The 24,178-nt window shown below is 47.4% G+C and overlaps 1 protein-coding gene across 3 annotated transcripts in view; it reads right to left on the bottom strand.

Moving 5' to 3' along the window:
* The window catches only part of PLCB1 (phospholipase C beta 1), a 508,515-nt gene that overhangs the window by 55,286 nt on the left and 429,051 nt on the right, over positions 1 to 24,178 (bottom strand). For all 3 annotated transcript variants that reach the window (XM_077314606.1, XM_077314600.1, XM_077314616.1), the window contains one exon: positions 21,071 to 21,157. In XM_077314606.1, coding sequence (XP_077170721.1) covers positions 21,071 to 21,157 — 87 coding nt within the window. The remainder of the gene's footprint in view (positions 1 to 21,070; positions 21,158 to 24,178) is intronic.

Below are 24,178 nucleotides of genomic sequence, written 5' to 3'. Positions count from 1 at the left end.
TCTATCTTATCAATTAAAAAAACAAAACAAAAAACAAAACAGAGCAAGGAGGCAATTCTCAACTTGTGGCTATCTAAAATGAGACCATCAGAATTTGCATGCCATTTCCCCTGAAATAAAATAAGATCGTATGACCAAGCTCATGTGCTAGATACTCAAAGATATTATTACCGCATCCTTGTTTCATTCTTCAGTTTATGAGAGGATCCTATTTATTTATTTACTTATTTATATATACTTGGATACATATCCCACCTCTCACGACTTTTGTTGCCTCGAGGCTGCTAACAATTAAAACCATAAACAATTACCCCATAAAATCTCCATTAAAGCAATAACAATACATGTAGTAACCCACAAGATGGCGGAACAAACTACCCCAGTACGATCTACCAAGTCCAGCCAAACAAGTCAGCACTAGCTGTTATTATATTACAGGGATGCTCAGCTAGGGCGGGACCCCTGATCGAATTCCGGTCAAAACCCCCCACCCCCCCAGCCTCAATCACGAATATAAACATCAAACCACTGTGCCACAGTTGCCACAAGGCTGTGGACAAGGTACACAATGGAAAATATACCATTCACAGGCATGCAACTGAGATAATTCTGGCCCCGTGGCCAGAGGGAGGTACAAGTACTAAAAAGATTGGCATTCAAATCCCAGTTTGGGGATTTTTTTGAGGGAAGGAGGAGCCATTTCTCAGACAACAATCTCACAGTACAGGAGAAGAAAATGTAAACTGAGAAAATGCTATCCAGAGCTTTTTGAAGCAGCAGCTAGACAGATACTTTTCATGGCAGCTTTGGGCTGATCCTGCCTTGAGCAAGAGGCTGGACAAGATTGCCTGTATGGCCCCTTCCAACACCATGATTCTACGATTCTATAAAGGGCAGGATTTTAAAAATACGCAAAGCCTAATAGCTAAAAAAGTGGCTTTCTTTCTAAATTGCACATTGCCCAGTTACTCCAACATCATTCAGCTCGGAGAATTTGTCAGCCAGTCATACATTTACCCTGCTATTCCTATTTCTCTCATTTCAGATCATTCGAATGTAGGCTCAACTCAGACATTACTCACAGCCATGGTTTAATTAAACTAAATATGGTTATACTGACTCCATGAATACAGGCCACTCGACTAACTGTGGCTAGTTAGGGCCCATCAAGCCAGTGCATGAAACTATGGCTTGGTTTAACAGTCGCATTAATCCTGAATAAGGTCTTCAGTGATGTACGATTATGAGTCTCTTGGTTGGTATTCTGGCAGCACCCTCAACCCACAGTGCTTTCACTGGTTAGAGTGAAGGCAATGGAGCCAAGAGTGGTTGAAGCAAACCAAGGTTTGGGCGATTGTCTTGAAGCAGAATTTTCATCTCACAAAAGAAACTACAGACTGCTTGTGAACAAGGGCTGCTTTCTGTGGCGGTCAAGAGCTGTAGAGATTGTTGCTCCATTTGCACTGGCGATGGTGAAGTGATTTAATGTTCTAACCAAATTCACAATATTTAAAACCATTTCAAAACAGATTCCCGGGTATATGTCCGCTTTCGATTTCTTCATCAGTGAATTCTAAATCTCAATCTTGTAATAACTCAATCCTCTCATAATGTTTTTTTTTTTGGTTGCTGAATATAACTTGGTCTCTATAATACCTTGGGTGTGTAATGGTCTCATAAATTCAAATTTGCATGAGGAGGTTCAACCAAGTCAATGACCAGAAGTTAAAAGTGGCTGAGCCAGGGCCACCATGGGTGGCCACCATGCTGTAATGCTGATGACCATGGGATCCATAAGTGGAAGGGGCTGCCCAGGAGCCCACTCCATGCAACCAAGACTGAGTCAGCTTGGACCACAAGGATCCTGGAGAGGGAATCCCATGAAGCCCCCACCTGAAGTGATTCTGTCTATCATAAACCCTGTGATCTGGGAGCAGAATGGGCAGGAGCAGACCTGGGGGGTTGCCAACTCTTAGATTGAAGGCTCTCCCCCTCATGCATGTCCCTCCAAAAGGAATGCACATACATACCCACAGACATCCCTGTGTTGCTCTGGGAAGAATGGCAGCAATGGCTGCCCCTCCATGCAATAGAGAAAGAGTGAGAGAGACGGAGACAGAGAATGGCGTCCCTCACCTCAGTCCATGGCTGTTGGAGGCTCTCTGCTCCATTTGTACTTGCAGCAGATATTCCACACACGGCACACGATAACCCAGATTCCCACCTTTTTTAGAGGTTATTTCTTTCATATCAGAGGCAGATTCTGTACATGCTGTTCTCAAGCAGCTGACTTGATTTTCTCCCCGACTTAAATGCTTGGTGCCTGCACAGCATGGCCAACAGCACCACTGTTGTCAGCCATGCAGTTGTGTCCAACTCTTGGCCATCCCAAAGCACAGATGCTGCCACTATTCCGCATTCTGCACTGCCTCCATCAGCTGTGCCATGTTCTGGCCGGCGCCCACCTTGATCACATCCAACCACCGTTCCCCGTGTCGGCCTGGTTTCCTGTTTCCACTGACCAATCCGAGCATGATTGATTTTTCCATCGAGTTGCATCGCCTGATATGGCTAAAGTAGCAACAGCACCACGCTGGCCTGTTATGCACGGCAGCTGAAACGGTGGTTGGCAGTTGCATGGAAAATGCAGAGGAGGAAGAAGCGAGGCAAACCGCAAACACATAGGACGGAACGCAGGAGAAGAAGAAGAAGAAGAAGAAGAAGAAGAAGAGTTGGTTCTTATATGCCGCTTTCCCCTACCCGAAGGAGGCTCAAAGCGGCTTACAGTCGCCTTCCCTTTCCTCTCCCCACAACAGACACCCTGTGAGGTAGCTGAGGCTGAGAGAGCCCTGATATCACTGCTTGGTCAGAACAGTTTTATCAGTGCCATGGCGAGCCCAAGGTCACCTAGCTGGCTGCATGTGGGGGAGCGCAGAATCGAACCCGGCAGGCCAGATTAGAAGTCCGCACTCCTAACCACTACACCAAACTGGCTCTCTCAACGCAACGGCGGCAAAACCCAGAGCAGCTGCTGGTTGCAACTGATGAGGCACCTATGCGGAGCAAACAGGAAGGGAGGTGAGCGAGGCGTTGACCGAGGCTGGGCCGCTAAGCAGGGCGGCCACAGCATGTGCAGGCACAGGCCCTGCCGGTGGAACCAAAGGGCACGGAAGGGGAGAGAGCAAGTACACCCAGAAGCCTTGTACACCACAGACCTCCCCGATTATGCATGCAGCCACTCAGAAGTCACTTCTGGTTGTACCCCGGTCACCCGGGAAGCTCCACTTTCTTCCTGCGTTGACTCTGTGCCCGGCTGCCGCCTGCGGCGTGCATTATTGGTGATTTTAGCTGCCATTCCACCTTGAATGCAGGCCTTCCCCTCCGTGCATAATAGGCCACTATGCTGAAAACCACCATGGATATGGATAGCTGTACACCAGAATAATGCAATACTTAAATCCTTCAGTAGAGTTAATTGCTGGAAGCTTCTAAGTATCCCATTAGGGTCATTTACATTGAAAAGACTAATTGGCCTCCTACTGCTTGGGGCAAAGGGAGAAAGAACACCTTGGGAACTGTTCCGATGCTGAGTGAGCAGAGAAAAAGGCTCCTTGTATAGTTGTAATGAAAGGACAGTGAGAGAATATTGCTCTCACCCTCCCCCCAGTTAACCCCTTCCCCCATGCCAAGGTTGCTTTCAGCAATGACACCATGGCTGTTCACTGTGAAAACATAGAGAAAACGGGCAAAAGGGAATGTTTCCTGTCATCCATCCAAACACAATATATTTTCCTTTCTGGACACAAATCAAACATGGGAATTAAAACTGGAGGAAGAAATATAAATAATCTTGGATATGTCAAAGAACCAGGAAGAGAGAATGTCTACCCAAGCAACATCCCTCCTCCCAGAGCCAGTTTGGTGTAGTGGTTAGGAGTACAGACTTCTGATCTGGCAAGCTGGGTTTGATTCCCTGCTCTCCCACATGCAGCCAGCTGGGCGACCTTGGGCTCGCCATGGCACTGATAGAGCTGTTCTGACCAAGCAGTGATATCAGGGCTCTCACAGCCTCACCCACCCCACAGGGTGTCTGTTGTGGGGAGAGGAAAAGGAAGGTGACTGTAAGCCCCTTTGAGCCTTTCAGGTAGAGAAAAGTGGCATATAAGAACCAACTCTTCTTCTTTAGTGCCTGATGGAAAAGGATGGTTTTGCAGGCCCTGCAGGACTGTCAGGAGGGCATTCTGGAGAACTGAGGCCATGACTGAAAATGCCCTTTTCTTTGTTGTTTGGGGCTTGGAATCTCTAGGAGGCTGGACTCCTGGGAGTGTTTCCTCAGGGTATATAGGAGGAGGCAGTTGTGGGTACAATGGGCCCAGAATATGCAAGGCCTTAATTGTGAAGACCAAAACCTTGAATACACTCCAGGACTGGTAGCCAATGCAGGTGGCAGAGCACTGGATAGGTGTGTGCATGGCAAGGGGCACCTGTCAGACCCTGCACTGCTGCATCCTGGATCAGCTGTAGTTTCTGAAGTAGGTTCAAGGGCAGGCCCATGTAGAGTGCATTACAAAAATCCAAATGGGTGGTAACAGTTGCATGGATCATTGCAGCCAGGGCTGAAGGGTACAGTTATGGCATCAATAATTTGATTTTGAGTATTTGGGAAAAATCCAACTGAGCAACGTGAGCTACCTGGGCTTCCATGGATAATGAAGCCCCCAGGGGCACTGCCAAGTTCTGAACAGATGGGGTCAAAGCTAATTGTACTCTGTCCAGCATTCAGAGCTGGCTAGCTTTAGTCAAGCCCTCCCAGTCCAGCAAGAGGATCTCTATCTTTGCTAGATTCAGTTTCCATCTGCTCCGTCAGAGCCATTGAGTCACTGCTTCCAAAAACCGGGCCAGTTTACCGGGACAGATTTTGGTCAGCTGTCCATGAGGAGACAGAACTGAATGTCATCAGCATACTGAGGACTGAGCTCAATCCAAAGTTCCGAACCAGCTATGCCAGGGGGCTTATAAAAATGTTAAAACAATGTGGGGGAGAGGATAAGGTAAAGGCAAAGGTGAAGGTAAAGGTATCCCTTGTACAAGCACTGAGTCATGTCTGATCCTTGGGGTGACGCCCTCTAGCGTTTTCATGGCAGACTCAATACGGGGTGGTTTGCCAGTGCCTTCCCCAGTCATTACTGTTTTACCCCCAGCAAGCTGGGTACTCATTTTACCGACCTTGGAAGGACAGAAGGCTGAGATAACCTTGAGCTGGCTGCTGGGATCGAACTCCCAACCTCATGTGCAGACAGCTTCAGACAGCATTTCTGCTGCTTACCACTCTGCACCACAAGAGGATAGAGCCCTGTAAAGTAAGATAATTTCTCCAACCCCAGTGTCACTCAGTTCCCAATCACAGAAAAACGAGGTCAACCAGGACAAGGGCCAAAAAGGCAGTGGACCAAAAGACTTTGGTTGACCATGTTGAACACTCCTAAGAGAACCAACAACACTGGCCCACCTTGAGCCAGCTGTCTCCGGAGATCATCCACCAAGTCGATCAAAACTGTCTGCATCCCATGGCCCGGTCAAAGGCCAGACTGGAATGGATCCAAGATTGTCATGCACAAGCCTGTGTGGGTGGGGGTGTCGCTCAGCAAAACAGACTGACCAGGAGGTGTCACACAACGTGCCACTAACTCACAGGATGGTCACTGGTGCAGAGAGCTTTAATTAGGCAACAGCATGGAAGATCTATTATCACCAAGAAAGGCTGAAGCCAATTTGTAATTAAGCATTTAATTGACACAGTTGGATACTGTTAAACTGGAAGAAGTTAATTTACTGAGAAAGAGCTAAAAACATCCCCATTCAGTTTGAGCCAGTGGGAGTTCTAGCCAAAGCCTTCCTTGCAGACCTTGTATGCGTGCTCGGGAGATATGGACGGCTTCTCATTGCAAAGCGTTGTTAAGGCACAAGGGTAGAACCAAGCAGCCAAGGTGAATCAGTGCTCTCATGGATGGTTTAGGAGCCTACACCTTACTTTCTTAGCATTTAACACTTCAGCGCAACACCTTTTATTATTATTGGTTTTTATTGTCATTATTGGTTTTTATTGTCATTTTATGGTTTTAGGGGACGGGGTTATGTAAGCCGCCTCGAGCCTTCGGGGGGAGGCGGGGTATAAATATAAATATAAATATAATAATAATAATAATAATAATAATAATAATAATAATAATAATAATAATAATAATAATAATAATAATAATAATAATAATAATAATAATAACCTGTGAACCTACGAATGTATTTTGGAGTGTACACTGGTTCAGAGGCTGCAGCACATGGGCCTGGGAATGACTTGAGCTCTAAGAGGGCAGGAAGGCTAGAATCATAGAGATGGAAGGGACCTCCAGGGCCATCTCGTTCAACACCCTGCACAATGCAGGACACTCACAACTACCTGCCCAGCCACAATTTCATGCCCAAGTGATCCCTCCACCACAAATCTGTAGAATGCAGCCTAGCCTGGAGGAAATTCACCTACCATCCCAGAGTGGCGATCAGTAATTCCCTGGGTCCAACACATACAGGCACAATTTCTGCTGCCCTGTTAGGTCTCTGAAGGAGAAAAGGTCAGGTGCTTTTCAGGAGAAAAAGGCCATGTCTGGGTCCATGCCTGAGTCAGTAATAGTTAACATTCTCTCTCTCTCCTTTCCATGTTTTTAGACCAATGCCTTGAATTAAAAAAAACAAACAAACCGTGTCTAAAAACATCCCCCTTCGCCATTCCTCTGCAGTTGCTTGGAATCCAGGAACAAAAGGTGTGTGTTGAAAATCAGCATTGCCAAGGAACAGAAAACAGAATTGCACTTACCTGTAACTGCTGTTCATCCAATGGTCTTCTGTGCAGTCACACATGGAATCTGCACTTCCGCAGAGCCTGCCTCGGGGAATGGCTAACAGCTTAGAACAAGATTCTAAAAGCTCCCCAAAGTGCTCACTCCTCCCCTCATAGAGGGTGACTTTCCTGCCTAAAGTCATGTGACATGGGAAGGGTTAGCACTCTCCCCTCAGTTCTTCTTCATGCTGCCGGACAGGTAAGAAATCAATCAACAGTGGCCTACAGAGGGGAAGGAGGGAGGGTTGTGTGACGGCATAGAAGACCACTAGATGAACAGCAGTTACAGCTCAGCGCAACTCTTTTCATCTTCGTGGTTTCTGTGCAGCCCCACATGGAAGACTAGCAAGGTCACTCACCATGGAGGAGGATGTGGGCTAGGCACATAAGATTGACTGAAGAAGCGCTTTACCCACAGCTTCCTTCTTAGAAGCATCAATGTCCATTGAATAGTGGTGGACAAACATGGAGAGCATGGACCAAGTTGCCGCCCTGCCGTCTTCCGGTGGTAACCCAGCTTTGAATGCTGCAGAGGATGCCTGAGCCTGCATGGAGTGCGCCGTCAGTCACAGAGGGCAATCAACACCAGGCAGCCCATAAGCATATTGGCTAGCTTTGACAATCCACATCAAAATTGTTTGGAATGATGCGGCCTTCCCCTTCTTAGTTCCTCATAAGCATACAAAGAGGTTGGCATCCTTCCTAAAATCCTCGACTCTATCCAGATAAAACAAAAGTGCTCTCTGAGCATCTAAGGTATGGAGTCGTCTGCCCGACTCTGATCATGGATTAGGGAAACACAATGGCAGTGTCACTGTCTGGCCCAAATGAAATTTAGAGACCACCTTTGGGAGGAACCCAGTGCTGGGACATAAAATCACCTTGTTCCTATGAAACTATAAAAATGGGGCCTCCGAAGACAGTGTAGCCAACTTGCCCGCTCTGTGGGCTGACGTAATAGCAATTAGAAATGCTGCCTTGTAAGGCAGGGGTAGTCAACCTGTGGTCCTCCAGGTGTCAATGGACTACAATTCCCATGAGCCCCTGCCAGCAAGCGCTGGTAGGGGCTCATGAGAATTATAGTCCATGGACATCTGGAGGACCACAGGTTGACTATCCCTATTGTAAGAAACCAAGGAAAAGTCTGACCCAGCCACATGTTCAAATGGTTGATAAACTAGGTGTGATAAAACCAGCGATAAACTCCATTGTGGGGTAGGGTGAACAATAGGAGGAAACATGTTCTTTAACCCAGTGTGGCCCTTAACATTCTCATGAAAGGCCAAGATCACTGCCAAATACACTTTGATTGAAGACTTAGCCAAAGCCTTATCAGCTTATGCCCCCTGCAAGGCTCTTTACTCTGCAGGTATGAATTTACTGGTGGGCCTGGGCCCCTGGGCCTGGCCTCGCCCCTGGCAAGGGCTTTTTCAGCCCTGCCCCCAACCTGGTGGAATGAGCTCCCGGAAGAGCTACGGGCCCTCTGGGATTTGTCAGTTTTCTGCAGGGCCTGCAAGACGGAGCTCTTCTGCCACCCATATGGTTGAGGCCAGGGCTACTCCCAGCGCTGTCAGCTGTGGATCTCGAGCTGAAATCAACTCAGTCCCTTGTTCCCAGATAGAGTAATAGACCTTTCCTGGATGGGGGGAGGGGAGTGGGTTATATATTTATTATCCGCCATCGTGATATTGTGTTTTAATTATGTTCGTGTTTTTTTATGGGATTTTATTGTTCTTATGATTTTCTGTAAACTGCTGCAAGTTGAGAGCGGCGGTATATAAATATAAATAAATAAATAAATAAAATAGATAAACAACAAGGCAAACTGAAAAATATCAAAGCATGGGATCCTCCAGGCTGTCAGGTGGATCAGGGTGAAGGGTGACCCCCCTGAGTGGAGCAGATCTCTTGTTGGGGGAAGGTGAAGGTAGTGCCCACGGGCCAGGTGAAACATCATTGGAAACCACACTTTCTGAGGGCAGAGTGTGCTCCAGCATGATCTTTCCTATCACCTTTTGTAGCAAGCCGAATGGCGAGAAAGCATAACAAAGGCAGCCTCACCAACGTGTTAGGAGGGCAACTCCTAATGAACCTGGGCCAAGGCCTGTTCGGGAGCACATGGCTGGGCATTTTACACTGAGGGCAGTGGCGAAAAGATCTATAGTTGGAGCGCCCTATGTGGCAAATACCGGCTGAAGGTACTGTATGTGTGTGGCCCGCTCTTGAGACTGGATGATGTCCCTGCTCAAAGTGTCCACAAGTGTATTGAGGCACCCAGCAATGTGAACTGTGGCTAGTATAAGGTTGTGTGCTAGTGCCCAGTGTCAAATGTCCGAGGCCTCTTGACAGAGAGCGCTTCACCCTGTGCCACGCTGCTTTCAGATATGGTAAATGGCTGCGATTCTGTCTGTAGTGGTGAGGACACTGTGTCCTGTGAGGAGCTCTGCAAAAGAATATAAAGCATTCTTAATTGCCTTAAATTCCAACAAATTAATGTGAATGGACTCTCTAGAGCAGGGGTAGTCAACCTGTGGTCCTCCAGATGTTCATGGACTACAATTCCCATGAGCTTCTGCCAGCAAATGCAAGGTCACTCACCATGAACATCTGGAGGACCACAGGTTGACTACCCCTGCTCTAGAGGACCAATGGCCATATGCTGTGTGACTAAGACAATGGGCTCCCCACCCATGCAACGAAGGATCAGTGAACAACTGAACCTGAGAATCTCAGGTATTCAAGGGAGTACCCTTAACGAGGTTCTCAGGAGCTACCCACCAGACCAGTGAGCATTAAACCCATCGGGGAATGGACAAACGCAACCAAGAAGGATCGCATTCCGGTCTGTACTTTGCAATGATCCAGAGTTGCAGAGTACACATAATAATCTGGCATTCAGTGTGACCGCCATAGTAGAGGTCATGTGACCAAAGAGGCATTGAATAACACAGGCAGACTGGAAAGAATAAAAGGAAAAATGGCGAGCAAGGCCAGCTGTTGTAGAAACCTGAGGTCCTGGAAGAGTAGCTAAGTGGGCAAACAAATCCAGAACCGCTCCTATAAACTATATCCGTTGAGCTGGGGGTAAGGGTAGATTTGTGATAGTTAATGATGAACCTTCACCTCTCCAAGAAAGAGAGACACTGAGTTGTTGTGTGCAAAACCTCATGCTCGGACCTACCAGCAACCAGTCATCCAAAAATGGATACACAGAATGACCTTGGCACTGTAGAAAGGCAATTACAGTGTTAACACACTTTGTAAAAATTCAAGGTGCTACAGCCAATCCGATTTGGTAAACCACAGATCTCCCTGTAACAAAGGGAGTAAGAAAGCCAATGACAACATTCTAAAGCATATCACAACAAGGCACTTATTAAGAGGCCAAAGGTCCAAGATACGTCTATGACCACCATCCTTCTTATTCAACAAGAAATGGTTAGAATAAAAACCTGGTGAAGAAGGATTAGGGCCCAAAGAGTGGATCACCTCTTTTGGGAGCAGGCCCACAACCTCAGTAGCAATACAGGCATTCCAAGTTCTCCAGTAGGGTTTCAGAGTGTGGAGAAGAACAAAACTCAAGGTAGCCATATTTTATAATGAACCGAATCCATGAATTTGTGGTAATCAATTCCCAAATATGAGAAAAACTTCTTAACCTTTGCCCCACTAACACACTTGTGTCTAGTCATTGGGACTCTCTGGTCCAACTGGTGACAGAGGTCGTCCATCAGGGTGACTAGCATTGTTTCTACCCCATGGATATGCCAGAAACCTGATTGGGATGGGTCTAGGACTGAAGTTTCTTCCAGGAATGCTGATATTTGGTCTGCGACAGCCCTTTCAAGCATCTTTCCCAGAAATGCTAAGTGTGAAATGGGATGATAGTTACTGGGATGTCACAGGTCCAGAGATGGTTTTATCAGCAGTGGGCGTACCACTGCCTCTTTTATTCCTTCCAGGAATTCTCAGTTGAGGGGATATTCTTATATCCTTTGCCTTTAGCATCCACAATGGGTAGGGAGCTTGAGGGAATGTGGTTGGCTTCGCTGCAGTTAGCATCCTGTCCACTTCAGCTAATGAGAGTCGTCTGAAGTTACTCAGGGCCATTCTGCACAAGGACCAATGTTGCCAATTGTTCACAGAATGCAGAAATGCTATATTGAATAGTGGAATTTTGTCATTCCGCATACCTTTATTTTTAGTGGAATACAGAAGTCCCAATAGCATTTCATTCATTCCCCACAGGTTTCCGGTCTCACTGGAATCGCAACAAAGGAAGCAATTTTTTTCTGCACTTCTTCCCATCCCTGGCCGTCAATCAAATGGAACAGCCAATGGGCTGTTGTGTTCATGCTGCCGCAAAGCCCCTTTCCCTTTAAGAACTGTTTTTTTAAAAACCAAACACACCCGTTGCAATGAATATGCATTAAATCGTTGCATCGGAAAGACCTTTATGCTGGCGTAGGAGCTGGCGATTAATCGTTCACACGCTCCTCAAGTAGAAACCCCCCCCCCAACGGACGTGATTTGTGGCCGAAATTACGGGCAGTGCCGAACAGGGGGCTGTGTTGTGCTTGGGAACTTAGGGAGCTTTGTTTTACTTTAAATCACTTCTGTGGAGGGACTTTAGCCAGAGAAGCCTCACTCGTTCATTGCTTTCGCAGGTCTAAGGGGAAAAAAATGGCGATGGCTTCTCCGGAAGTTTGGGGGCGAGAGTGGGGGAGGGACTTTCTTTCTACCAATACATTGAGAATGCACATGTCTTTCACTGGTTTGTTGCAGCTTGTGTGCACGTGTAGGAATTTTTTCAGGGGGAATTCACTTTTCCCGATTTCCCGAAAAGCGCTACAACGAAGCACTTTTTGCGGGAGTGTTGCAGGAGTGTTGCAGATTGTGTGCAACGTCATGCAGAACGTTGAATTTGTAGCGTTTACCAAAGGTAAGACTTCTGCTACATTTAAGTCGTGCGGAATGGCCCTCAGTGTTCTCTCCAAAGATGACCTAGTAGCCTTGAGTCTAAGGTTGAAGGAAGGTTATAGCAGAGTGTTGAGATTTTGTCTGCAAAATTAGTCGCAAATGCTTTACAGCTGATATCCAATAGGCTCTTATTTTGGTGCCCTTCTTCCAGGACCACGAGAGACTGAACTATCCTAAACAATTGTGCTGGGCGTGAGTTAGCAGATGCCATCTCGTAGTCTCTCATATGCATTCTATAAGAAGTTTGGGTGGGGACAGCACGGTCACCTTGATGGATGACCTCCACCATCAGCTGGATTGAGGCGGGTCAGAGCTGCTAATTTGATCTCATGGTGGCGTTTGACACAGTAGACCACAAGCAGCTAGCGTATGGCCTCACTGACACTGGTATTTGAGAGACAGACCTTCAATGGTTCATCTCTTTCCTCCGGGGTCACAAACAGAGGGCAGTGGTAGGAGAGAACCAATCACATTGTTGGCAGCTCCAATCACATTGTTGGGGCGCCACAAGGAGCAGTTTGCTCCCCAGTCCTATTTATGTGCCCTCTTGCCCAGCTGATAAGGAGTTTCGGGCTGGGATGTCGTCCGTATGCTGATGACACCCAGCTTTTCCTCATGATGGGCGGCAACCCTGACTCACCCCCAGGCTCATTAGCCAGATGTCTGGAAGCAGTGATGAGCTGGCTCAAGCAACGCCATCTGAAACTTAATCTTGTAGTTCAATAGGAAAGGGCCAAGCGATGAAGCGTGAATACCCAACCTGGATGGGGTGGAACTGTCAGTTGCACACTCTGCCAAGAACCTGGGCATGATCTTTGACACCTGGACAGATCACACAAGTAGCTCAGCCAGTGTTTTCCCACCTATGACAAGCCTAGCTACTAGCATCCTACCTGGCCCCAGAACACCTAACCACAGTGATCCAGGCGACAGTCACTTCTAGGCTGGATTTCTGCAACTCTATGCAGGCCTACCCTTATCCCAGAAACTCTAACTGGTGCAGAATGCGGCAGCCAGGGTTCTTACAGGAAGACCTTGGAGGGCACATATTTGGGCTGCACTCCAACAGCTGCACTAGCTATCAGTTGACTACCGGATCAGGCTTAAGGTTCAGTCAAACTTTATTACAGTCGTTCAGACCAAGTTATATGAAGTTAATACATAAAAGACCAAAATAATATGGCCGTTTAATATAATACAATTTAAAACAGATCATAAAATAGAACTTAAAACTATGCTACTTTAGAGCATCGGATTTTTATGGCGGTGGCACAAAACTTAGTCAGCTGAGGTGTCACCTGGGAGGACTCATCACTTAGCAGCCTCTTTGCTCGATCTACATCATGATGTTCTGGCAACTTTTTAAGGGGTGGTTCAATCAAGTTGCTACGAATGTCTACATAAGCAGGGCAGTGGAACAATATATGCTCTCTTGTATTGATTTCGCCACTCCCACTCAGTGTAAGGGGAATGTTCTTATAGCGACCCTCTACAAGAGCTGAAGGCAAGACGGAGCATCTTGCAAGGGTAAATGCCCTTCTTTGCTTACTTATTACCAGCTGAGACAGATAAGTGGCAGGGGCCAGAACATATCTTGTTTTAACTGGAGCCAAAAAAGTTGGAGCTTTACTCAGGTCCAGTTGATGACAATTGTCTCGTATCCGCTGCTTAACTAATGTTGCAGCTTGATCATGAGCTAATCTGGATAATGAGTGTATGGAGAAGCCCAGACTTTGGATTCCTCTGTGGACAGCCTTAGTGCAAGAAGATTGGAAGTTGTCATTCAGGGTTAAAGAAACTATACCCTGTGGGTTATGTATTAATTTCAGCCACATTCCTATTTCTGAGAGGCAGATTTTTGTCTAGGACCATTAATATTCCTGTTTCCATATGCACCATGGAGTTGGTTACACAGCATGGAAGTTGGAGGAGCACCCAAAGGAATTTAAACTGGACCCTTTCAAGCATGATAGTATCTGATATCAGAGCACCCAAAAATGCACCATGAGTTGGGCTAGAGATTTAGCAGAGTATAGGTTCAGGGGTGCTGGTATAAAGAATCTGCCCTTTGTTCAATAGAATTTCAATATGTTATTTGCTGATTTTTGCCCTAGTTCTGATGTATATGAATAATGGATGCTCTTTGCTCCAGAGGCTTGAATATATACACCTAAATATTTAAATTTGTTCACTTTTTGTGCCCATTTAGCATCCATGTTCTAGATTTTGGATGTTTGCCAAATACCATGGCCTTGGTCTTCTGGTAGTTAATTTCACGATGTTCTTTTTCACAATGTAGGGCAAGTTTTTTGAGCATTCGCCTAATCCCTATGGGGGTTCTTGAAAGAAGAAGGCTTAAGGTTCTGGTAATCACCTTCAAGGCCATACGCAGTCTGAGTATCTCCACCTGTGCCTCCCCAAAAGTGTTACGCTCCTCAACCACCAACAAACTGGCAATCCTTGGCCCCAGGGAAGCTCATCTATCAATGACTAAAGCTAGGGCATTGACAGTCTTGGCTCCCACCTGGTGGAACGAGCTTTCAGAGGACATCAGGGCCCTGGCGGAGCTAAAACAATTCCACAGGGCCTGCAAAAAGAAGCTCTTCCACCTGGCATTTGGTCAAGACAGTTGAAAAAGCCTCCAACCATCAGCCTGAAGCCCCATAAACTGCACAAAAATGGTTTACTGAGTACTGCTGTTATTACACTGTTGACACAAGTTTTCCACTGTTCAATACGTTTCTACATTATTATATTCGAATGTTTCACAGTACTATATTGTTATGAGCATTATAATGTAAACTGCCCTGAGCCAAAAAGGGAGGGTAGTATATAACTATATACATAAAATTAAAAAAAAGTTGGGCCATAAGGAAGGCCGAGTGTCAAAGAATTGAGGCTTTTGAACTCTGGTGCTGGAGAAGGCTCTTGCGAGTCCCTTGGACTGCAAGGTGAACAAACCGGTCAGTCCTAGAGGAGATCAGCCCTGACTGCTCTTTAGAAGGCCAGATCCTGAAGATGAAACTCAAATACTTTGGCCACCTCATGAGAAGGAAGGACTCCCTGGAGAAGAGCCTAATGCTGGGAGTGATTGAGGGCAAAGGAAGAAGGGGACGACAGAGAATGCGGTGGCTGGATGGAGTCCCTGAAGCAGTCGGTGCAAACTTAAATGGACTCCGGGGAATGGTAGAGGACAGGAAGGCCTGGTGGATCATTGTCCATGGAGTTGCGATGGGTCGGACACGACTTCGCACCTAACAACAACAACATAAAATAAACAGCCTTCTTGCTGACCAGGCAGAAAAGCAGAGTAGAAATGAATGAAATGAACAAACTGTTCCCACAGGGAGTGACTGCTTCATCCAGCCACCTAGTGGCTTCTCCTTAGTCCCTCAAAGTCAGGACTGTCTGCTCAGACTGGCCGTGGTTCCCCAGGGCCTCAGGCAGAGAAGAGTCTTTTCCGCCCCCTTCTTCCTGGTCCCCTCATCTGGAGATGCTCCAGCCAGGGATTGAACCGGGGACCTTCTGAATGCCATGCAGAGGCTCTGCCACTGGTCCATGGCCCCTTCCAGCTCGTATTCCTACAACTTCCTACGAAGATAATCCATCAAAGACAATCCATCCAATGTGACTACTAACTTTGCCACATTTCTGCCCCAGGTGCGCAGGGTGTATTGTGGTTATTTAATTCAGGGGCACGCTAGCCTGTTGCAGCAAAACACAAAAGAGTTTTTCAGCAACTTGAATACTTTTATAATGGAACACAGTTTTGTGGGGACACCATCTTTCACCACAGGAGGGGACTGGAAAGACACTGATATCTACGTGCATCCATAGATAACTGAGACAGATATCCCAGTGGACAGAGAAAGAGCTGGACCCATGCACATAAGAATGTCACAAGAGCCCAGATGGATCAGACCAGTGAGGGTACATCCAGTCCAGCCCTTTGTCTCCCTCAATGGCCAGCCAGTTCCTCTGGAGAGCCAACAGCAGGGCAGAGGGGCCAAGACTTTCCCCTGAGGCTGCCTCCTGGCTCTGGGGTTCAAAGGCACTTCACTCCCCATGGTTAGTAGCCACAGATAGACTTCTCTTCCATGAATCTATCTAATCCCTTTTCCAAGTTGTTTATTGCTGTGGCCATCACAACATCCTATGGTAGAGAATTCCACATTTTCATCACTCTCCGTGTAACATGGTATTTCCTTGTTCCCACTGCGATCCTATTGCCCATCCTCTTCATTGGATGCCCTTGAGTTCTAGTATTTTGGGAGCGGGAGAAAAAGTCCTCCTTGGCAACTCCACCACATGCATGGTTTTGTTAACACTCTCTTATTCCACCCTCCCCAGTTGTCTCTTTTCTCCACTCTGCCCTTTTTTGGCTCAGCCTTGTCCAGCACTGGACACAGGATTCCAAAGGAGGCTGCACTGCAGATCCAAGTTGAGACATGACCATATCAGCTGTACCATAACCATGAATGTTTCTACCTTGGATGTATCATTCCTTGAGATTGGCAGGTGGGATTTGGCTCACTATTAATTTGCTAGGCTTTAGGGGGCCACATCCTGAAGATGAAACTCAAATACTTTGGCCACCTCATGAGAAGGAAGGACTCCCTGGAGAAGAGCCTAATGCTGGGAGCGACTGAGGGCAAAAGAAGAAGGGGACGACAGAGAATGAGGTGGCTGGATGGAGTCACTGAAGCAGTCGGTGCAACCTTAAATGGACTCCGGGGAATGGTAGAGGACAGGAAGGCCTGGAGGATCATTGTCCATGGGGTCGCGATGGGTCGGACACGACTTCGCAACTAACAACAACAACAAAGGGGCCACAAAACTCTTCTCTGAAATTGTCTACCACATTCCAATTCAGGAGATGACGATGGTGGTGGGCTCTCTTATTTTATTCTCGCAACAGTCTTAAGAGGTGGGGGGTTCAGACAGCTGGGAATGCAAAACCAAAAAGGGAATGAAAACCCAACCTTAACAAAGTCAGGAACTCAAAAGTTGAGCTAGAAAACAATATAAAAATGTAACAATTATTTATTAAAGCGCACCAATATTAGCTTAAAAACAAAGTAAAAGCTATATATAAAAAAAACTATACAGATCTAACTGCTGAAGGGTGACAGTCTTTCTTGCCTGACCGGTGCACCCAGAAGCAGTAAGAGCTGCCCTGAAGCCTACACCTAAGACCACAGCCCAAAACAGAGCCATTCCAAACCAAGGCATGCGATGCCATGCAAAGGCTGCTCCCCATACGCCCCAGACGTGCTTGTTTTATAGCTGCGTGTTCCTGCTTAGATGAACAGAGGATCGTCTAGGGCAGAACAAGCAGGTGCTTTAAACTGCCCCAAATAAAGGCCAAACACTACCATGACCTGTGAGCATTTCTACAGCACACCTGCGCAGCTCCTCGAGCAAGAGAATAGGCATTCTAGATCTTTTCAGCCAAAAGGGCTTCCTAGAATGCTTGCTCTTCATCTCCCTCTTTGTGGGTTCATCTGCCACAGAGACGCAGTTCCCCTCCTGCCCTTTGTGAGCTGTGGCAACCCATGCCTATGTTATGTGTTTGCCGAAACAGGTGCACCAAGCCAATAAACAGTCCGCCCACAAACGTTTATTACAATAGCAGATTAGCAGTAATCATAAGGAAGTCTCTTTGCTTTTCTTCTGCGAAGCTACCATTTGTTAAATGAGCAGCTCTCCAGACGTGCCAAAAAGCTTGCGGAATAATCACCAGCACCAACACCACTCTTGTTAAGCATCCAGCCCTGGAAGCGTTGATCATGGCCTCTTTCCGGCATGGAGCCTGCTGCTTTCGTGCCAGAACTCTGTGGGGTGGGCAATCTGGCTATCCCGAGCAACCTGCGGCAACTGGAGTCCCATTAGAACAGGGGTAGTCAAACTGTGGCCCTCCAGATGTCCAGGGACTACAATTCCCATGAGCCCCTGTCAGTGTTCGCTGGCAGAGGCTCATGGGAATTGTAGTCCATGGACATCTGGAGGGCTGCAGTTTGATTACCCCTGCATTAGAAGGTGCCTTTACAAGGGGGCTGGCTGCCCACTCCTTCCCTTGGGATGTGCATCTCGGCAGGGGCACTTCAGGCTTTCTGGTCTTAAAACCCACACCTTGATCTGTGGATCTCCAGTCACCGACACACATTTTCCTTACTGGAAAGAATTCTGAATAAACTCCCAGCAGCAGATGGGTTCAAGGCTTTCTCGCCTCTCAGCCCCCTCACTTGGGAGTATTACTTTTCATGCTGCCACTGTGTGCAAACTGTTAAAAGCCTGTTCTTTACACACACACACAGAGGGAGAGAGACAGACAGACAGAAAAAGACAGAAACAGAGAGGAAGAGAGAGACAGAGATACAGAGAGAGGGAAAGAGAGAAAGAAAGACAGAGATAGACATAAACAGAGAGAGATACAGAGACACACAGGGAGAGACAGAGAGAGACAGAAACAGAGAGAGACATACAGAGAGAGAGACACAGAGAGAGACAGAGATAGACATAAACAGAGAGAGAGAGAGACAGAGACACACACAGAGAGACAGACAGAAACATAGATGGAGATACAGAGAGAGAGAGACAGAGAGAAAGAGAGACAGCGAGCTGTTCGACTGTCGGTGAGCGCCAGCAGCAGGCCCAGGAAACAATGAGCAAACCAGAAGAGAATTGCCTGCCTTTTAGACAGAGGGGAGGCGATCACAGAAGCTCTACCAACAGAACGGTTTTTAAGAAAAAGTTCAATGTGCTGCAGGATTCCTACGCAGTCCTTAGACGCATGCACTTTTCTTAAAAAACAGAATCAGCTTGCCTTTTAGGGAGAAGGGATCTTTGGAGGTTCGGCAAATATGTCGAGTTTTTGTTAGGCAAAATTAAGTGCTTAAGCTTAACCCAACAGAACAAAACAGGGTGGATGGGAAATCCTGAAAGTCCCATGAGAACACAGCTGGGGAGGGGGCTTCAATGCACACCAAGGGTGAAAAGGAACCAGATGATCCTGGGACGACTGGAATCCCCATTGCAAGAGCGCTTTCCTGCACAATGGCCCCAGCAACCAGATAGCCCCACTGGTGAGGAAGCCCAGCAGGATTATAAATTCTGTGATGGAAAATGGTCTGCTTGAACACTGCAGCATCCTGAATCCATGGTATAAAACAGACACACCCATACATGCACACTGAAATCTGCCATAGAATATAGGTAGCTGCTATATTATTTCTCTCTGAAGCAAGTGGTAAATTTAAGTGCCCCATACTGAACCTTCCAGAAGGTGGTGGCATCTGTTTTGATTTGCGATGGACAGTGGAGAAGACCTGAGGGATAAAGGTCATGAAGATGGTCTAAACTCTAAAGCAGGGGTAGTCAACCTGTGGTCCTCCAGAGGTCCATGGACTACAATTCCCATGAGCCCCTGCCAGCGTTTTCTGGCAGGGGCTCATGGGAATTGTAGTCCATGAACATCTGGAGGACCTCAAGTTGATTACCCCTGCTCTAAAGGACCCTCAAGAGCCTCTTGTGGCGCAGAGTGGTAAGGCAGCCGCCTGAAAGCTTTGCCCATGAGGTTGGGAGTTCAATCCCAGCAGCCGGCTCAAGGTTGACTCAGCCTTCCATCCTTCCGAGGTCGGTAAAATGAGTACCCAGCTTGCTGGGGGGTAAACGGTAATGACTGGGGAAGGCACTGGCAAACCACCCCGTATTGAGTCTGCCATGAAAACGCTAGAGGGCGTCACCCCAAGGGTCAGACATGACTCGGTGCTTGCACAGGGGATACCTTTACCTTTACCTTTAAAGGACCCTCATGGAGTAGCCAGCTGTATGGGACGATGCGGGGAGGAGCACAGGTTGCTCTTTCTGCTGACTACATCCATGGCTGTTCCACCTGCTGAATGCCAAGCACAGGAGAAGGAGAGATGGAGCCCCTTTCCCCTCTCCAAACTGGCCCACAGTCCCTTGCAGTCGTTACTCCTGGCCTGCCCTGCAAACCAAGGAACGGATTTTCACAGAGATGGAAATGGCTCTGGGGAAGACTCGGAAGCAGGAGAGACATGATTCTTGCACAAAGATCCACAATCCAGATCGCCGGGTCCAGAATTTTATTCAGACTAAGCCACGTATTGGAAATGAAGACCAGTTCTGGTTGTAGCAGGCGCAGAAAGCAAATGACGCAGCTGTGCTCAAATGTCGAGGTGTTCTACCAGCACGCAGCGTTCATCTGACTAAGACAGAGAATGAGAGCACAGCAAGATGGGAGCTTGGGCATCTTAGATTCTCGTTCAGACAAAGGGACAAGAGGGATTTGGACCGGGGCAGGGTGTGTTTGCGTGTCTCATGCCTTTCTCCAGTACACCGCTTCTCTGCAGCTGCCCCTCCACCGCCATGCTGCTAGCCGTTCCAGGAGGAAGAAGGAACAAGCAAGCAGCCAGCAACCCCCCTCCCCCCATACACACACACACACACAAATACATGCACGCTGCAGCAGCCTCTTCCATAGCTAACAGCAAGTAAATATCTGCCTCATCGCAGTTCTCCTGCATTCTGTTTAGCTGCGCTCTAAAATGCAACGCACCAAATTTATTCAACTCAGCAGCAGCTCTGTGTGTGTGTGTGTGTGTGTGTGTGTGTGAGAGAGAGAGAGAGAGAGAGAGAAAGAGAGTCCTGTGCCCTGAATTTTGCATGCTCCAAAGATGATGCCTAACACCCACGCATACACCAAGAAAACGTCACTGGCTCAAGAGGCCGCCGGTGCAGCTCGCCCTCTGCTGGTGAAAGATACTCTTTGCAACACAGAGTTGGCCAGAAGCTGCCAAAGAAAGCCAGTGTCCAGTCAGGGACCTTTAAGACCAACAAAGTTTTATTCAAGGGAGACAAAAGGTATCTGTGGAAGTGTGCATGCACACAAAAACTTCTACCTTGAATAAAACTTTGTTGGCCTTAAGAGTCCCTGTCTGGACTCCAGCTTTGTTTTGCTCTTTGCGATGGATTCAAAGGCAAAGGTGGCTTTGCAGAAGAAGTTTCCCAGGATATTGCCCTTTTTTGGCACATCAACACCAAATGTTTTTTTCCCAGCAGAATGCAGAACTGTTTCCAAAATCTCCACAATTAAGATTCCTAATAAACAGTTAGCCTCAATGTCTGGTAACAGAAAATGCAAAAGGATGCAAAAAAGTATCTCAGTCTCCTTACCTTGGGTTTTTCATCCAGGATTTGTTGGCGAATCTCCTTGTGTTTCTCCAGAAGTTTCTCCTGCCTTTTACTCTGAGCATCTTCTAGCTGCGAGACAAAAGCAAAACAATGAATTGGGCTCAGATCTGCACCAGCGTTTGAACCCTGCCCTCAGTTCAGCTTTGCCCATTTTGATATTCATTTTAAAACAATGTTGGTAGAGAAGGAAGCACTGTAATGCTTTTCTGCTCAAAAGGGTCCTTCGCCAAGCTGTTGTTCACCACCGGAAACAGTCTCTGGTGTTGAGTTAGAGGCACGTCTGGCACTTGGTCTGTATTCAAACATCAAGGAGGCTCCTGCAAGCCTTTCAGCTTGCCTTTCCCACCAAGGGGTTTGGGTAGCAGGCATAGCCCTCATTTTACCCTGAGATTAAGGAACTAGCAAGCTCTCTAGGTAAGTCAAGTTTTCAACTGCAGTCTTCTAGATGCCAGTACCCTCCTGACTCTGCTGTTTCAAGGATGTCCTATGCTAATGCATTAAGAAACCAGAATACAGACACACACACATACCCCCTGGTGCCTCCCTCCCAAGGCTCCTCAGACTACCCCAGCTTCCCTTGTGGCCGGGGATCACCAGTTAGTGGGGTGCAATGCTCTCTGTGGGGCATAGGTGGAGAGGCAGTCCCTCAGGGCCCAGACTATGTATGGCCTTCAAGGTGAATGCCTGAACCTTAAGCTTGATGCGGTAGTCAACTGGTAGCTAGTGCAGCTGTTGGAGTGCGTGCCGGATGTGGGTCCTCCAAGGTGTTCCTGTAAGAACCCTGGCTGTTGCATTCTGCATTGGTTGGCTTTCTGGATCAGGATATGGGTAGGCCTGCATAGAGCGAGTTGCAGAAATCCCTCTCAACTGGAGAATTCCCAGAGGGGCTGAAGGCCGCAGTGGTATAGCCTGTGCTGGAGAAACTATCCCTGAATCCACATGAGCCCGCCAACTACCGCCCTGTCCCTGTGTCACGCTGCCTCCTTCAGCCCCTCTGGGATTTCTCCAGTTGAGAGGGAGAGGTTGATTATCCCCTGTAAGAAGTCCCCTATCCTCATGACGGATCTTTAGATTAGCCACGAAGGGAGGGGCCCAAGGGACAAGTGGTAGGTCTTGTCGAAGTCAGTACCCTGTCCACTTCAGTCAGTGAGAATCATCTGAAGCCATCTAGTGTATCCTTTAAGGGAGGCCAAGGTGCTTCAAGTTCCTTTTCTGTGCCTAAAATTGGGGAAATGTCATGGTGGAATGTCAAGACTTAATCCACAAAGGAGCTCACAAATGCCTCACAGCTGATGTCCAATTTGTCTCTGTTTTGGCACCCTCCTTCAGGGGTGGTGAGTGACCAGACTACCCTAAATAATTGTGCTGGGTATGAGTTTGGAGATGCACAGGAAGTCGAACAGAGGTTGACTTCACTGCCATCTCATAGGTTTTCTCATAGCCCTGTAGGATATTCTCGACACTTTGTCACAAGTTTTCCTCCAAACTTGCTCTAGCTGTCTCAGTTCCTGTTCCAATTTGCAGAGCTATATACCAATGGGCCTGCTTTTGACAAAGACAGAGAGGGAGTCAGGGGGCAATCTCATCAATAGCTGTCATCATCTTGTCATGCCAGTCACTGACTAGGTCATTTAGAGAGGTGCTGGGAGGCATTGAGTCCCACAGAGCATTCAGGAATCTTTTTGGATTCATAAATCTCTTTGGGCAAGCCAAAATTTCCTCGGCATCCAACTGGGGGGTGGGGGATATTCTTAGCTGGGCTTTAAGGGCGTAGAGGTCTGACCATGGAATGGGGTTAGCCATTATCAGCTCCACTTCGAGCCCTGCAATAAAGGTCCAGCGTGTGGCTGTCTGATGGGTGGGGTTGGTGACAAAATGTGAGAGCCCCAGTGTCGCCATGGCCAATGCCAGGTCCAGCCCATTTCCAGAGGGCAGTAATTCAGCATGGACATTAAAGTCCCCCAAGAACAGTAGTCCGGGGAACTGCAGTGTCCAGGCCACTACTGTCTCCAGTAGAGCTAGCAGGGCATCTGATGGTGCACTGGCTGAGAGATACACTACACAGATGGCCAAGCTCTCAGTGATGGAGGCAATTTCTTATTCCTAGCCTCTGACCCTGAATACCAAGGGATGGGACAGAGATTAGATGGGGCCCAAGCATATCCATAATTCATACCCCTTCTCTTGTGCCATCTCCTCTCACTGTCATTTCTACACCTTCTTCTTATTACTGGGATCCTTCTTCCCCTGGGGGCCCTCCATTTTGCCATTCCATGTTTGTTCTGTTTTTGTGGAGCGCTCATTGTTGTTATGTTTGGTGTTATTGATCTGGGGAAGTCAGTGCGGATTTGTCTCCAACAGATCCTGTCAAACCAAACCTGGTTTCCTTTTCTGACTATCATACAAGAATATAAGGACGGTCTAATAATTAAAGCAAACAGAGAGAAACAGACCTATCTATTGGCAATATGATAAAGAAAAATGTCCTATTTTTGTGGTTTTCCTTGTTTGTTTATTCTTTAGAACTTCTGTCAAAACGGAATCCAGGTAATCTTTGTTTTCAGTTCTTTCATCAGTGACAAGTCCTTATATATAAAGGTAAAGGTAAAGGTATCCCCTGTGCAAGCACCGAGTCATGTCTGACCCTTGGGGTGACGCCCTCCAGCGTTTTCATGGCAGACTCAATACGGGGTGGTTTGCCAGTGCCTTCCCCAGTCATTACCGTTTACCCCCCAGCAAGCTGGGTACTCATTTTACCGACCTCGGAAGGATGGAAGGCTGAGTCAACCTTGAGCCGGCTGCTGGGATTGAACTCCCAGCCTCATGGGCAAAGCTTTCAGATGGCTGCCTTACCACTCTGCGCCACAAGAGGCTCCTTATATATATTAATAGTATAATACTGGCCACAAGCTCACATAGGTATGGGGATACCAGTCTGTATTGACACGTGTCACATGGGCTGCCCAAGGCGGTGGTGAGCTTCTCCTCACTGGTGGCAGCAGCTGGACAGATCCTTATCCAAGATGCTTTAGGGTTATCCTGCATTGAGTGGAGGTTGGACTAGATGGCCTATAGCAGGGGTAGTCAACC

The sequence above is a fragment of the Paroedura picta genome, chromosome 1, assembly GCF_049243985.1.
Source record: "Paroedura picta isolate Pp20150507F chromosome 1, Ppicta_v3.0, whole genome shotgun sequence".
Taxonomy (NCBI): Eukaryota; Metazoa; Chordata; class Lepidosauria; order Squamata; family Gekkonidae; genus Paroedura; species Paroedura picta.
The sequence above is the reverse complement of the archived record's forward strand: the minus strand, read 5'-3'. Positions and strand labels throughout refer to the sequence as shown.